The following is a 16,166-nucleotide window of genomic DNA, read 5'->3' as shown; positions in this document are numbered from 1 at the left end:
AATTATAAAATATTTCATGTTCAGATAACTGTGAAATGTAAATGCATACCTTACAAAATATTTTTTTCTAAAATATATATCTTGAGTCAGTAATTGAGCTCTTTAAGACATGTTTATGCACAAACTATATATATGTATGGGTATGTATTCACAATCTCAGTATTCATGTAAAAATGTAATTGGAGAGGGCACACTCACTGTGATAGAATATACTAAGAAAATTTTTTTGAGCTAAAGAAAATAATTTATTGTATAATTTCTTTTTTATTAAAGATGTTATTTTTTCATAGCCCTAATGTTTTCTTATTAGCCGTATCTCTGATCTATCAATAGAAGAAACAGTGATTGCACACATTTAAAAGTGGAAAGAAACTGCATGATTGTTTTATTTTGTTCTGTTCTGTTTTGTTTTGCCTGTGAGATAGTCATCACCTTTATGCTGGGTAGATGATTTTGTTTTGTTTTGTTTGGTTTAATCGGATACCTCCTCCTTTCCTTCATCATTTTGACATTTGTGTGAAGTCTTAACCTGAAAGGATTCCAAGGATTAAGCCATTGTTTCTAAGAACTCCTAGTTACCAATGAAAGTTTCAAGCCCTAATTCAGTGGTTAGATTCTGAGAGTGAGGCATTAATCCAATTACCCAGCAGAGCTTGAAGGGATTTAGAAATACGGTTGATTCTGCAAGTGCATTTGAGAACTAGACCCTAGAAAACTTCATGGGTGTCTAAGTGATGAATAATTAAGAGGAAGAAAAAGAACACCAGAAGTGGAAGCAAAGACTTCAAAACCATATTTTATTAATTTCAAATTTTTTCTTACAGTTAGTCCTGTAGAATGGAATGGGAAAAATCTCAGAAGAAAGCTATGTTTTAGATCTTTGCCAAGGTATCATTGAGAAAATCTGCCCAATTCTATAGAAAGACCTGTTCTGAATTAAAGCTTTAAAAATAAAACAAGTTAAAACAAGAAATGTACAAATGTGCCCCCAATTAAGAGATGATTAGAAAAAAATAATCATCAAGAGTTCATGGGAGACAGAAAAGTAAAGAAAGGGTGTGGAAGAAAGATTATAGAACCAAGCAGTGAGCAAGGTACTTTTCTGGTGGAGCCGAATGCTTATAAGGTAAGGTAAGTGCCGACCTGTCACTGAAAGATAAACAATGTTTTGAATTTGGCAGTTAAAAACAAATGCTGTTAATTTAAAGGCTTTTGAGAAATATCAAGAAATGAGAATGTGAAATTCAGGAAGGGTATAAAAAGTTGAGAAATTAGTCATCATTAGAATGGAAATAGACGTTTGTCTTGGAAAGAGAAATATTAACTTTGTACGGGGGGGGGGTGGAGATTATTTTAAGAAATTGGCTCATACAATTGTGGAGTTGACAAATCTGAAACCCATAGGATGAGCTGGCAGGCTAGAAACTCAGGCAGGATTTCTACGTTACTGTCTTGAGGCAGAATTCCTTTTTCTCCTGGAAACCTCAGGTTTTGCTCTTAAGGCCTTCAACTGATTGAATGAGACCCACCCCCATTATGGAAGATAATCTCCTTTACTTAAAGTCAACTAATTATAAATGTTAATCACATGAAATACCTTTATAACAACATCTGGACTAGTGTTTGACAAAAAGGCTGGGCACTATAGCCTAGCCAGAGTTGACACATAAAATTAACCATCACATTGTCCAGTTTCATTTTTGGCCAATCCATGATTCACAGTTTGCTGCAACAAAACTGAATTGCTAGTCATTCTTTGAGTGCTGCATATTGTTTCCCCTTCTTGCACTGTCTTCCTGTGCCTTTTTTTTCTGGGAAATTTCCACAAATCCTTAATGCAACTTAGGCTGAGGCTCTCAATACATATTTGTTGCCCAAATGAAACAGTGAGATACCTAACTTATTGTAGATTTATCATGGCATGCTTTTCTACAAGAGATATCTTTGAACCACAGCAGTAAACAATCTGTGTCCAAGATAGATGGACACTGCTCTAACCCGTATAACACTTCATATTTGTGTGTGTGTGTTGTATATAACAAGGACATACCAAATAATATAGAACTATGATGATACTTTAAAAAATTATGATGGGCTTAGGCATTAGGAATTTCTAAGGCATTTCCCTTCCGTTCCCTTCCTGACAAGATTTTCACTTGCTGGTACAAACTCTCTTGAGGGAACTAGATGACAAGTCCAGATAACTTGGCACCAACTGTTGTATTCCTGAAAAATAATTTCATAACAGATCCAGAGAGGTTCAATCATAAGCTTTAAGGGAAGCTCATGGTTTTGTTTTCTTTCTTCCCTCCCTCCCTCCCTCCCTGCTTCCTTCCTTCCTTCCTTCCTTCCTTCCTTCCTTCCTTCCTTCCTTCCTTCCTTTTCTGCTACTACTGTGCCTAAATTTGGAGCTTCCAGGGGTGAGTAAGAGGAAAGAAATACAGATTTGAAATGATTGTGATTTTTCTGATATCTCCCTCATCTTCATAACCTGTACTTGCAGACCAGTCGCAGCTCCCCGTGCATCTTTGCCACTATGGATGATTGCCCTCATTGTGTTTGGAGTGCTGGCAATCCTGGGAATCACAATTGGTCTACTGGTTCATTTTCTGGCAGTAGGTTGGTTAAGAACATAATTTTATTTTGTTATAATCTTTATTCTCATTTTTATAAAACATAAACAATTGCAAACAATGAATTATCTCCCTTTAAAGTAGCACGAGTGACCCCAGATCCTAGAAATAAACATTATTAACATTTGCCAAACATTGCATTGCAGAAATTTTTGAACAGACACAGGTAAAAGAATGGATATCCACACAGAGACATCAGTGAATAGATAGATAACTGATAGATAGGCAGAAAAAAGTAATCCTACCAAGACTGTACATGTGTTATTTTAAAATTAAATATTATACTTATTATATGTGAGGAAGAGAAACCAATGAATATTGAATTTCAACTAATTATTTCTTCATAGCAAATACGTTAATATAGAAAAATCTCTTAATATAGATTTTTAAAAGACTTTAAAAACATCAGGAAAGTAGAAGTCATCTTTTAAAAAACTGTGTTTTAACTTTAGACATTGTATCATTTATACCCTAGTATGAAAGACAAGAAAATCAGCATACTTATATTTCTCATTTTCCCCCCATACTTCCCAGTAGTTTGGTAGCAATATTATTCTTATTACATTGTCAGTGTTTATAACACCTTATTCTGGTTTGTAATCAAAATTATTACAGTTTAGTTTTCAATATGTATTTAGCAGAAGCATATGCTTATCGTCAATCCTTTTTTCATGGTTTTGCTGTGCTTGAATGCTGTGGGTTTGGGGTTTTTTTTCCTCTAAAGCTGATATGCTCATAGTTTAAATAATCAAATAGTCACTCAGAGTTTTGTACGAAGAATGCTGCCCTTCATCCACTACCCCTATTTCCCACTTCTCAGAGGCCTCCCTTGTGCATGGACAGAACCCTGGCAGCCAGCTTTCTGTAGTCAAGTTGGAAAGTGGCACAGAAGTTTTGAGTATGGTGTACCTGACCTCAACTGTATTTCAGTCTCCCTGTTCTAAAAACCTAAGAAGCTGGGGAAGACACTAGGATTTAGCTGTTTCAACCAATATTCCTGGTTTTACTCCTAATTCCACCCCTACTTCCAGGAGTGCTTGTTACCATTTAGGATTCTTTGGTTTAAAATGGCGCTCATTCTTAATTTCCTCACCACTGCATTAGGGATCCAGTTTCTTGGGTCTGTTAGGCCCATTAACACTCCCTCACCTGCCTCCAGCTTCCATAATGCTGCTGTTGTATCCTCTCCTGTTATCATTGTCTTTGTGGGTTAACTTTTTTTAAACCCCCAAACAGACACTTTTCCTGACATTTTAAGAGATTTGGGAGATAACACATTTAGATGTATATATTAAACTCATCATCTTTAACTGAATGTTCTTGATTCTTGAGTTATTTATTATGATTGGTCTTGAGGTTGGCTATATATCTTCTTGAAGTCATTCTTTCAAGGTCTGAAGCTGTTGGAATTCCTCAGATTTTACATGCAGAAAAATGCCTAAGCAAAAACAGTTATTTGTTTGCATTATCTTTTTCTCAGAACTTTGTAAACTTTCTCCACTGTCTTTTGTCCATTTACTATTGTTAAAGAAAAGATCCCGATCATTTTCCAGTTGTAAATGTAAATATAAATTATTTTTCTTCCTGCCTAAATAATTATAAGATTTTTTATTCTCTGGATTCATCACGCCCAGTCTATCTTAGTATTGTGCTTATTCTTCAGTTTTTCTTAGAATACAGTGGGTCCTTTTAAGATACAAATTTCTACTCATTCATTCTTTTAAAAAAATTTTTTATTAATATTAATATTATTTTTTACATTCTAGGATGCTGTTGTGGAGCAGTTGGGAGGGAGGGAGAGAGGGGAAGGGGAAGGAAATTGGATGGAAGAAGGAGGAAGGAGGAGGGATGGGATTGAGGCCTGTGGCACCCCCCACATTCCCACCGGGAAGACTGGGTTGTGGGGGGCTTCCAGTGGTGGCTTGGTCATTGCTGAGCTGGGTGGAGGTGTGACAAAAGCCCTTGTCTGCCACCATCCCAACTCAGGAACCGGGGGCCCTTCTTGCTGCGGCTTGGTGGTCGTCACTGGGCTGGTTGCACGTGTCAGGGGAGTGTTGTTCTTTTTTCTTTTTTTTCCAATTAAGCATTTGTTGGATCTCCTTTGTCTCTCATGTTGTTCATTCCCTTGATAATTTCAGTTCTCCTTTTCCATTTCATTTTGTTTTTCTTTACTCAAGTTTGTTCTTCATGTCACAAGATTTTTAATCTATATATGTTATTTCCAATGTGGCTTTCATCTTTGATAGTTTTATTTTCCTCTGCTACTTTACTGAATTCTGCCACTTTTCTTTTTTACTGTACTATTGTATATTATTGAGCTTTTTCATTGACTATATCTTTGAGACTATGGGAACTAGTTGTTAAAATTCTATCCCTGTTCTCTTAATTTCCTTTTCTGATTTTTGTTTATATTCTTTCTTTTTGTGTGTGTGGCTTTTATCCTCCAAGATCTTTTGTAATTATTATTTACTCTTCTTTATTTGGACCATGTGTTTTCTAAAGAATAGTGAATTTTACCTTCACTTTTTAACAATTAAGAAGCTGGGGTGGCACTGAGAAAAGCTCCCTAATTTGAAGACTTTCTAAATTATGATGTAGTGATTCTTGACTTCTCTCTCTCCTTTACCCCAGCTTAATTCTGTCAGGTTGCTTCAGCTGGGAAATTAAATCACATATATTAAAAATGACATATTAGTGTTGTTTCACTTTTATTTTTAATTCTGTCTGTCATTCTGTAGTGTCAAAATAAATCTTTGCATAAATATTCTTGTCTTTTTCTGGGGCCTGAAGTCTCATTACTCTAATCATTGAGAACTTTAAAATATGAATTTAGCTCAGTTTGTGAGATATACTTCTGATCTGTATTATTTCTCACTTTAGTGCATATTTCACAATTTGAGACATGTTTGCTTCATAGTTTGTGGTTTGGAGTTGTAGCTTTTTTTTTTTTTTTTCCCTTAGAATTGAATCCACTATTTTTGTCTTTTGTTCTTTTTCTGGGTATAGAGGTAGGAGAATGTAGAAGAAGTACTTTTACTCTGTCAACTTTAAATAGAAGTTCTTTCATAACTCACGCTTAAACCCTGATGTTGTACCCAGAGCACTTAGTACAAAAAAAAAAGTAAGAAAAAGAAAAAGGGTGCGTGTGTGTGTTTCAGGTTTTCTTTTCAGAAACAAGTTGTAAGTAATCAAGTCATGAAAAACTTCTAAAATGATTTCCTTTTTTTCTGCCTCTTTATTCATCTTTCTCAATTCATATTGACTTCTGAACTACTTGTAGAGATGGGAATGTTAATCAATCATATGGTACAAGAATGCCTTATAAACATTCTATCCCTAGGGGTTACTTTTATCTCTTTAGGTATCAGCTGAGCACAATGGTTGTATTCAAGTGACTTCAGCATAGTTAGTGAGCAATCTCAGTGTCCCATTAGGACTGCTACATATAATTAAATGAAGAAAAGGATACTCAACAGTTGATTTCCTTGTTCTAGGATATGTTTTCTTATTCTGAAATGTCTTAGACTTTAAATATTCAGTTTATCCACTAGCTCTGGGGAAAGTATTCAGTTGTAATAAAACCAATACCTATCTTGCCAATTTATTATTTTACATGAAGAAATATTCATGGCTATCTGACATTGCAGTAGGTAGAAATAATTAGGAATCCAAATAAAGAGCTGAATGATACTTTGTGAACATTAAATTATGAGAAAGAAGTTGAATAGTTTCAAGATCTATTTTTACATGCTTACGGTAAAATCTAGTAAACTACCATTTAAATGCTTGGTCTCTACAGTAAGACATCCGTGTCCCTCAGAAAAGCTAACGTCAATTAACGAATTTTATTTGTAAATCATTTAGAATCAACCCGTTTTCAGCATTTTGCCTAAAACTTCCTTATTTTTCTATCATCTTTCTCACTCTAAAATATTTTCACATTGATTTTTGAAATTGATATCATATTTTAATTATGGTATCTCCTTTCTCTGCATTCATATAGAAATTTCAGGTGAAAAATCAACTATATCATCTAATTATATTCTTATTAATACCTCACGTGATGGTTTCATCCATGTTGAGCTTATCTCTTCCACAAGATGATCCTCAAAAGCAGTGATGATATTGCAAAGTAATATTTATATTTACTTAATGCTATTATACTCTAGGCACTCTTTTACAGTATCTAGCATATTCCTAGATGCATAATATCTATCACACACATTGGAGAAAAGATCTATCATATATCAAGTAGCTTAATGTCTATAAAAATTAAGGAAGGAAATATAATGGATTAGCTATGGGCTTCAGAGTCAGACAGATTGAATTTTGATTGTTGGTTCTTCTTAGCAGCTATATAATTTTGGATAAGTTAGTTAATCTCTCTAAGACTACATTTCTCCTGAAAAATTAGTATACTTCCTAAGGTCTTTCTAAAGCATCTTCATGTAGTAGATGCTTAAATGGTGACCATTTTTATTCATAACCTTACAACTGATTACTCTAGACAGAAATCTGTCTCAACCAAGATGTTATGCTTCTTTCTGACCTTTGTCTGATATGTTTGTTTGTATATATACAAACACACATAGACACACAGCACACACACACACACACACACACACACACACACACACACATAATGGGCCATTGTTGATCCTATAAACACTCTCTATAATTCCCAGGTTATTTAATCAACTGTAACAGAAGGAGTCAAAAGAACTCATCAGTATCTAATGTGAGCATAATACATACTAGTTGGAATTATTACATAATCTATATTTGTATTTAAAATCCAGTTAACTTAACTATTTCTTGCATTATTTCTTTATCTCACAGAAAACAGGACCTATTACTACAAAGGTAGCTTTAAAGTGCTGGATATTCCCTATAATAAAAATTATGAAAGGGAGACATCACTAGAAAATAACTATCTTAGCAAAATTCTTGAGACTAAGGTAAGTTAGTATTTTCCTATATTAGTTTCATTGTTAATTCTCTGAAATATAAACATATTATTGGAATTTGATGTTTGACTCTATGCTCTCTTTTAACAGATGGATGATGCATTTCAAAGTTCTAACATTTACAGACAATATATCAATTCTCAAGTCATCACACTGGTGTAAGTAACTAATGGCTAAAAAAGAGATCAACCCATCATTTATACCATTATATTTCAAATTCCTCTGAGGAAAAAGTCTACTGATATGTTAGTCATTGGCCAATATGCAACTAATATCCAGCATTATTATAAGTGTCAAACTAATTGTTCAGGACAAAACCAAAGCAAAGACAGGGGCTATATGGCTGTTTTCATTAGATCTATTGAGAATGCATTAATCCTCAAATTAGAGGTGACCCATCCTTCTGATTTCCTCAGTGTTCATGTCTAGAAAACATTAGATGATCCCTTAGACCAATGTTTGATGCAATAACATTCTTATTTAGCAGTAGCATTAACATAGACCTTGTTTTCTTCTGTCTTTTTACTTGCAAGTCAGCTGAACACCCTGTGGAACTGCCTCTAGAGTTATTATTAGATATAGGGTAGAAGAGAGCATATCTATACCAGGCTTTAATACCAAAGAAAACCTTCTAGTCATCATAACAGGAGATAAAATAGCTATGCTATGCGTTCCCTGCATGTGGGTTTGGAGTAGCATGGAATAGCAGAGGGAGTCAGCCATAGGGCAGGAATTAGACAACCTGTGCCCAGCCTTTGCTACTTAGCAGCCCTAGAGTCTTGGGTGAGCCACTGTATCACTTTGAGTTGATGATCCTCTATCTCATGAAATAATAACAACACCTGCCCTGCCTCACTCATAAAACTGTATTCAGGATCAAAAAGATAATTCATGTGAAAATATTTGCAAATAAACACTTTTAAATGCAGACAATTATTGCTTTTACCTCCATCAAAGCCACCAGATTATGTCTGTCCTTCTTCCCCTACTCCTAGGACTCATGGGACTACTGGAATTGCAGAATGGATTAGTTCCCAAGTAACATTAAGCTTGGAGGTCAATTTTAGTGCTAGATAGAAATAGGAGACTAAAGTTAAAGGATAGTCCCAGAGGTGACTGCAACTACCAGAAGGCTTTCTGTGCTTTGACTTCCCATTCATGTTACTTCAAGTATTTATAGGTAGCATGGGCCAAGAGGAAATGAAGAAGAGGCCACAGGACAGAGGTTTTTACTTAGACATACAATAATCAACCTTACATGAGATGAGTGCTTCCTGGGAATTATTATTATTATTTATTTATTTTTTTTCCTTTTTGTCTTTTTTCGTGACCGGCAACGGATCGCAACCCTCAGTGTCACGCCCGTACCGGACCGGGACCGGCAACGGGATCGCAACCCTCGGTGTCGCGCCCGCACCTCGCTCAGCCAGTGAGCGGCCAGTCTATACGTGGGATCTGAACCCTCGGTGGGAGCGCCACCGCGCTTCCCAAGTGGTGCACTGTAGCAGTGCGCCACCAGGCCGGCCCCCTGGGAATTATTATTGATTAATATGCCAAAATGTTGAGCTAACCCATTAAGGAGACCCAAAGCATAATAATGCCCCTTCAGACACTAGCCTCAGGGCTCCTTGACAATTCCTGCATATCTATTGGTCACCCTTTTCCCAGTTCTAAACAAATCTCATAAACACCACGGTCAGATCAATCTTCCTCAAACAGTTTTACTCCACAACTTCTTATCGCTCATGCCCTTTGGCTAGCATTAAAGCCCTCCTTCATCTGAACCCAGTTTCCTAGACAGTGGTCACTGGATGACTAGGCATAGGGGGACAGAGTGCATAGTGTAAAGAGCCCAGGTTATGGAGTCAACTGCACTAAATCTAATCCTAGTTTAGTAGCTGCATACTCTTGAACACATTACATAACCTCCCAGAGCCTCAGTTTTTCCTTTTCTATAAAATGAAGATAAGGATACCTATGCTGCAGGGTTGTTGTGAAGACTAAATGTGATAACAAATGTGATAACAAAGTACATAGAATATATACCATGAAGTACATGGAACATAGCAGATGCCCAGTAAATTATAATTAGTACTATTGCCATCCAGTTATTCTGGGGAACTATTTCTCCTCATCTCTGCTTGATGTGATTTTCTGCTTGATGATGGAGTATCAATGAAAATACTTTAAGGTCTGGTATGTATGTCACCATGTCCATGAAAATTTCTCTGATTCTTTAAGTAAAAAATGACATCATTATCCGTACCATTAGGTAAGCTAAATATCTTATTGCTTCTGCTTCACTTATTATAGTCCCCCCTAAAAGTCTGGAAATTCTTTGAGGGTAGAAACTATGTATTAGTCACTCTTACATCACCCAATAGCACCTAGTCCAGTTGCTTGTCTCTAGCAGTTGCTCAGTAAATGACTGAAGAATGCATGAATAAATGATCCCAGTTCTTAAGTGATACCTTTGCCCTGTGCCAGGCTTTCCTTATCTGCTCAGATTTGTAAAACTGCTTGTCCTGTAAACTGAATAATGTAGCTGCATGCATACTGTCCCAAGTAAATGTAGGTAGATGGATGATACTGTGCTTAACCTGAAGTGAAGGTACTGCACAAACCCATAAAAGAGCAGAAGAAACCAAGATATGAAAGACCAGGGAATGAGGAAGGAAATGCTATTTTTAGCAACATATGAAACCTTTATGTTGTTTCCAGTCCTGATAACAACAGTGTGACAGCACATATATGGCTGGTATTCAAGACTCCCAGATCAGTGAAGGCAAACATAAGAGGAAGAATTGAAAGCATCCTACGTCAGATGCTGAGAAACAACTCAGGATCCTTGACGACAGATCCTAATTCTCTGAGACTCACGGGTAAGATTGCATTAGATGGGAGCAATGTTATTTTCATTGTTTTATCCCTAACACATATCACAAAAACCGGGCACAAAGCTAATCTTCAATATTTTTTTTAAATGAACGAGTCATTGTTTTACATTAGAGCAATTATTGAGTTCTTTGTTATTAAAACACATTCAGATCACAATAACGTCACACCTTATATCTGGCTTTGGAAGAGGGGGGAGCTGCTTCTCATTCCAAAGCAGATATTAATACTTTAAACAGTCCTCGTAAGGAATGGTATGACTTGCTATTCTTTTTATGATTTCCTATAACTTTCAAAAGCAGCACTGGATATGCTAACTTTTTAAAAGTTAGTTTTGTTTACTGACAGGAATCAGGATCACTTGTAAGGACTTTCTCTTCTTCCAAGGAAAAATACTGGCAATTTTCTATGTTAGATGATGTAGAATACAATTCCAATTAAATAAGAGAGAAGTCTCTCACATGGAACTATGAACATGGTACTTTCGTACCATACATTCACATATGAGAGTACTTCAAAAGTTCATGGAAAAATAGAATTAAAAGATATGCTAATACTCTCATGAACTTTTTGAAGCACCCTAGTATAGTAAGATAACAATTTCAATAAAGTAATGTTTTCTTGTTTCTATTGACAATTATCCTGAGATTCAAAATTATTTCTGGACTCTCCTGCTCTGCTGAACCTATCATTTTATTCCATTAGCCCAGAGTTAGTGGTGCTAGGTATTAAATTTACTATGGACTTTTTTCTTTTTCAGAAATCAGTAAGGCTGATGCTGAAAAGATTATCAACAACCGTAAGTTCAGCTATTTTTTAATTAAATGTGTGAGATGATCTAAAACATAACGTCAAGATTTGTTACTCTTGGCCAGTCACAGTTCTAAGTGCATTACATACCATAATTTATTTAATCCTTGTAGCAATTTTAGAAATAGATATGATTATGATCCCATTTAGAGACATGGAAACTAAAGCACAAAGAAATTAAATAATTGCCCAAATTCATCCAGCTTATAAGTGGTGGGGCCAGAATTAAACTCAGGGAGTCTGGTTGCAGAGCCTGTGGACTTTACTGTGCCTTCATCTGCCTCCCACAGCTTACACATTCTCCAAGTGCTGAAATGTCTTGAAGATACTATGCAGGGTATGGAGGCGATCCAAGGGCTGCTAGTGATTCCTGTACAGATCACATTCTGTTCCCATCAGTGCAAGAGATGGCCAGATATAATCATACAAGAACCACTCAGTTCACTCTCTGCTTTGTAGTCAATTAAACGTTATCATTCTATCCTCAATGAAACAAAACTCACCCTTTCTGGCAGGCTGTGGGAGACGAGCAAGGATGTCAGCTACCTATGATAGAATCAAGGGAGGTTCCATTGCTCAGGAAGGAGAATGGCCATGGCAAGCAAGTCTCAAAATGAACGGCCGACACTACTGTGGAGCATCATTGATCAGTGAAAGATACCTGGTGACTGCAGCTCACTGCTTTCAAAAGTGAGTTTATAACATTGCCCAAGAGTAGGAAGACAAAAGGCCCTAGGGCAGTTACAGTTGCATCTGTTATCCCTGTTTAATTATTAGGACCACTTCCTTTCATTCCCCAAAGTGCAAAAGTGTCCTGGTTTGGAAAACAAATTATATGGTAAGCCTATTTAAGACTTTTCTAATTTAACGGTAAAAATGGGAAGTCATTCATTCATTTTTTTTTTTTTTTTTTGGCGGCTGTCTGGTCCTGGGATTTACATCCTTGACATTGGTGTTATATTATAACACCCTTGACATTGGTGTTATATTATAACACCATGCTCTAACGAACTGATCTAACCAGGCAACCCTCATTCTTGACACTACATTTTTTTCTCGGATGATTCTTATCTGTCATCACTGTATACTCCAGACATCCTAAACTACTTGTGCTTGCAAAAATACATCATCCTGTTTTATACCTCGAACCCTTTCTGCACATGTCTGCCTCCCTCTCCTCATCTTCTAGGCAAATATGATAGCCCTATAGTCTCATCCAAAATGATTCCCTACAAAATCTTTCATTCCCTTAAGCTTACAAATTTAAGTTCTCCTATTTTGTGGCCCCACTAATTATACACAAAACTATTTAAACAGTTATTATAACTGTTTGTGTTTACATACTTCTTTCATTAGATTTAAGCTTTTTGAAAGTATGGGCTATTTATTTTTATTTCTGTATCTCCATTGCCTTACATAGTATATGATATGAGGACTCGAACAAGATTTTTTAAAATTAATTCAAAAATCAGATTGTATCATTATTAGTGAACTATAGAGCAAGGAAATATTAATGTCATGAAAAGAGTGCAGTAGGGGCCAGCCCGGTGGCGCACTGGATAGTGCGCCGCTTGGGAAGCGCGGCAGCGCTCCCGCCTGAGGGTTCGGATCCCACATACAGACCGTTTCCGCTCACTGGCTGAGCGAGGCGCGGGAGCAACGCCGAGGGTTGCGATCCCGTTGCCGGTCCCCGGTCCGGTGCGGGGGCAACACTGAGGGTTGCGATCCGTTGCTGGACACGGAAAAAGACAAAAAGACAAAAAAAAAAAAAGAAAAGAGTGCAGTAGATGCAGAATGTATTTCTATTATTTTGAAGTAAATACAAAAAATACATTATTTTTGCTTTTTTAGGACAAAAAATCCAAGAAACTATACTGTCAGTTTTGGCACTAAAGTAACTCCTCCCTATATGCAACATAATATTCAACAAATTACTATTCATGAAGACTACATCCAGGGTGAACACCACGATGATATTGCAGTTATATTGCTCACTGAAAAAGTTTTATTTAATAATGACGTACATCGAGTTTGTCTTCCTGAAGCCACACACATTTTTCCATCTGGTGAAGGAGTTGTTGTTACAGGATGGGGAGCACTTTCATATGATGGTAAGTCCCGGAAAGCTTAACATGCTGTATAAGCTACAAATGCAATAAGAAAAATTAGTGATCTAGGTACAGAGTGAAAGGCATCATTTACTTCCAGATGCCCAGTACTCTCAGGCAAACTGATCTCTCAAGAAATGCTGCATATGAAGTTATCACTTTGCAAGTTACTGTGGTTCGAAACATTCAAAGGGAACAGTTTGGTTGTAGAACCTCCCTAACCGGAGAACCTAACTGAGGAAGTTCTGGTCCAAAGATGTAAGAAGAGAGCTAAAGACATAGAAATACAACATTAGAAAGATATTACAAATTATACTTTGTATGTTTCTTTTTTTTAACTCCTTGAATGAGGGAACTGAGTGGGCTTTTTCATCCTAAGAATAGGCAACAGTTAAATATAGGTCTTATGCACAGAGGACAAAGCAAGGTTTCCATCCTGCTTTGTTTCAGAGCAGTTTTTTTTTTTGCTGATAATGATTACTTCCTTTAGGTGAATACCCAGTGTCACTTCAGAAAGCACCTGTGAAGATTATTGATACAAACACTTGTAATGCTAAAGAAGCATATAATGGTATGGTAGAAGACACAATGCTATGTGCTGGGTACATGGAAGGAAATATTGATGCCTGCCAGGTAATTCTGGACATTATTCATGTTCACTACATGGTATATAAATAATTGCTATTATTGTATAAAAATCATCAAAATGGAGCCCATTCTATATCCTTCAATTAATTTGCACATTAACAATCATGTTAAAGTCCTTCTTAGCTTTAGCACTAAGGTAATTCTTCCTTACATGCAACATGTGTTTATAAGTGTTTAACGCACTTATGTTGGACTTATTATGAGTAAAACACTGTCCTAAGTCCTTTACAAATTTTAATTCATTTGATCCTCATCACAAACATATGATGTAGGTACTACCATTATTCTCGTTTTATAGATGAGAAAATTGAGGCAGAGGAAAGTTACGTAACTTGTACAAGGTCGCACACTTAGTAAGTGGTAGAACTGCCTACCCAGACCCTGGCTAAGTGGTAGAACTGGCATACAAACCCAGGCTGTGTAGCATGACAGCCTATACTCTTAACCATATTTCAACAAAGGACCAGTCTCAGAAAATTCTCAATTACTTTTAGCTCATTCCCAAGTCTGTCTCACTGTCTTACTTCCCTTGTGGCTAAGGTTCTGGCTCTTGTTCTCAAACACGAAGGTTTGAATTCCAAGCATATTCATATCATGCACCTCCCAAAAGTTTTCTCATACAACTAGAGCTTATAACTTATAAGATCATGCTTTCGAGTTTCAGGTAAACCCCAAAGAGTCCCAGGGAATGTATTCCGGTCAGTTACAGTTGAGGTTAAGGGTAATACAGGGATTTACATCATACACCTTCCTATGGTCTCTATGATGCACTAATCACTTACAAACTTCATCTGAGCATGTCATTTAGTGCAAGAAAAGTATCTGAAAGGAAATTCTCATAATGATAAATATTTTCTTTTATTTAGGGTGACTCTGGAGGACCACTAGTCCATCCCAATTCTCGAAATATTTGGTACCTCGTTGGAGTAGTGAGTTGGGGAGTTGAGTGTGGTAAAATCAATAAGCCAGGAGTCTATGTCCGAGTGACTGCCTATCGCAACTGGATCACCTCCAAGACTGGTATTTAAGAGGAAAGCAACCTGTAACAACTATCGTAGGTCGTTTTTGACTGTTACTTCTAAGCCTTGCTTAACATGCATTTTAAATTAGTGTGTACAAGAGCTGCTTTGAAAAAATTGTCTTCTTGATATAACATTTATGAACTTTAATTTTAAGCAGACTCAACAAGACAAAACAAGAAATCTCATTTTTAGTCCAGAAAGACCTAAATAAAGAAAGTGCTCCTATCAAAAACAAACTATTATAATACAAGAGCACTTCAAACAGTCCATGGAAAGATTTGTACTATCTTTTAATTCTATTTTTCTAGACTTTTTGAAGTGTCCTAGTACTACTTGTTTTCTATTTCACTCACCCACATCATGGCTGTCTCACCACAGCATAAAGCTATTGGTTTTCATTCAGACTATTTGGAATTTTGAAAACATGTCCTTGTTCATGGCATGAGCAGACAGCACTGTGAGAGATTGGAACCAACACTGTAAGCGCAGGGTTGGAACATGCTATATCTGCCTCCAGGTCATAGCTTTTGTGGAAGGGATCTGGTCATAAACTGAACCTGGTCAAAATGTAGGCATTGAGTTATAATCTCTTATTTGTACTGGGGTCTTGACCAGTTTTTGCAATCATTGTGAAAGAATTTCACCATCAGCAAAACTATGCAAAACGATACATTTTAAACTTCCAGAGACCAGGTACAGTAATTCTTCAGTGTTGATGCAGTTTTTCATGGAAATTCCTTATTTGTAATGTATTTTGAAAAAGTAGCTATGAATATGAAAATGTGTAAGGTATTTCAATTAAAAGAAATCTAAAACAAGACTATCTTTGTTGAGTGGCGATTTTCTTTCTTTCTTTCTTTCTTTTTTTGTTTGTTTTCTTAAGAGTTCTCAGGTGGCTTTTTCCTCTTTTCTTTTTTCTTCTTTTTCTGTAAAAAGAAGTGTTGTTTCCACGTGGTCCATGGCCTGGGAGAGGGCTCATGGTGGTGATGAAGCTACCTCGAGGCTGAAGGGAAAGGCACAGGCAGAAGCTCCAGGCTGGGGGATGTGGTGGGTGGGCCCCTCAAGGGCCACTGGGCGCAGGAG

The 16,166-nt window shown here is 36.6% G+C and overlaps 1 protein-coding gene across 1 annotated transcript; it reads left to right on the top strand.

The window, feature by feature from the left end:
* The first annotated feature begins 1,030 nt into the window (after nucleotides 1-1,030).
* On the top strand, nucleotides 1,031-15,232 carry TMPRSS11B (transmembrane protease, serine 11B). The gene is made up of 10 exons (XM_008583395.1): nucleotides 1,031-1,131; nucleotides 2,504-2,619; nucleotides 7,473-7,591; nucleotides 7,691-7,758; nucleotides 10,322-10,482; nucleotides 11,256-11,294; nucleotides 11,821-11,995; nucleotides 13,157-13,416; nucleotides 13,904-14,046; nucleotides 14,928-15,232. The coding sequence occupies exons 1-10, from the start codon at nucleotides 1,031-1,033 to the stop codon at nucleotides 15,087-15,089; spliced, it is 1,344 nt and encodes a 447-aa protein (XP_008581617.1). The 3' UTR covers nucleotides 15,090-15,232.
* Nucleotides 15,233-16,166: the final 934 nt, after the last annotated feature.

Source organism: Galeopterus variegatus, unplaced genomic scaffold (assembly GCF_000696425.1).
Source record: "Galeopterus variegatus unplaced genomic scaffold, G_variegatus-3.0.2 Scaffold97, whole genome shotgun sequence".
NCBI classification, from domain to species: domain Eukaryota; kingdom Metazoa; phylum Chordata; class Mammalia; order Dermoptera; family Cynocephalidae; genus Galeopterus; species Galeopterus variegatus.
This window is presented reverse-complemented; position numbering and strand designations above follow the sequence as displayed.

What these genes read in the sequence shown, in the direction of transcription:
- TMPRSS11B (XM_008583395.1), top strand. Translation starts at nt 1,031, where the DNA reads ATGGGAGACAGAAAAGTAAAGAAAGGGTGTGGAAGAAAGATTATAGAA. An exon ending in TCTCAAGTCATCACACTGGT is followed by an intron (nt 7,759 to 10,321) that starts GTAAGTAACTAA and finishes TGTTGTTTCCAG; the next exon opens with TCCTGATAACAACAGTGTGA. An exon ending in TAATTCTCTGAGACTCACGG is followed by an intron (nt 10,483 to 11,255) that starts GTAAGATTGCAT and finishes TTTCTTTTTCAG; the next exon opens with AAATCAGTAAGGCTGATGCT.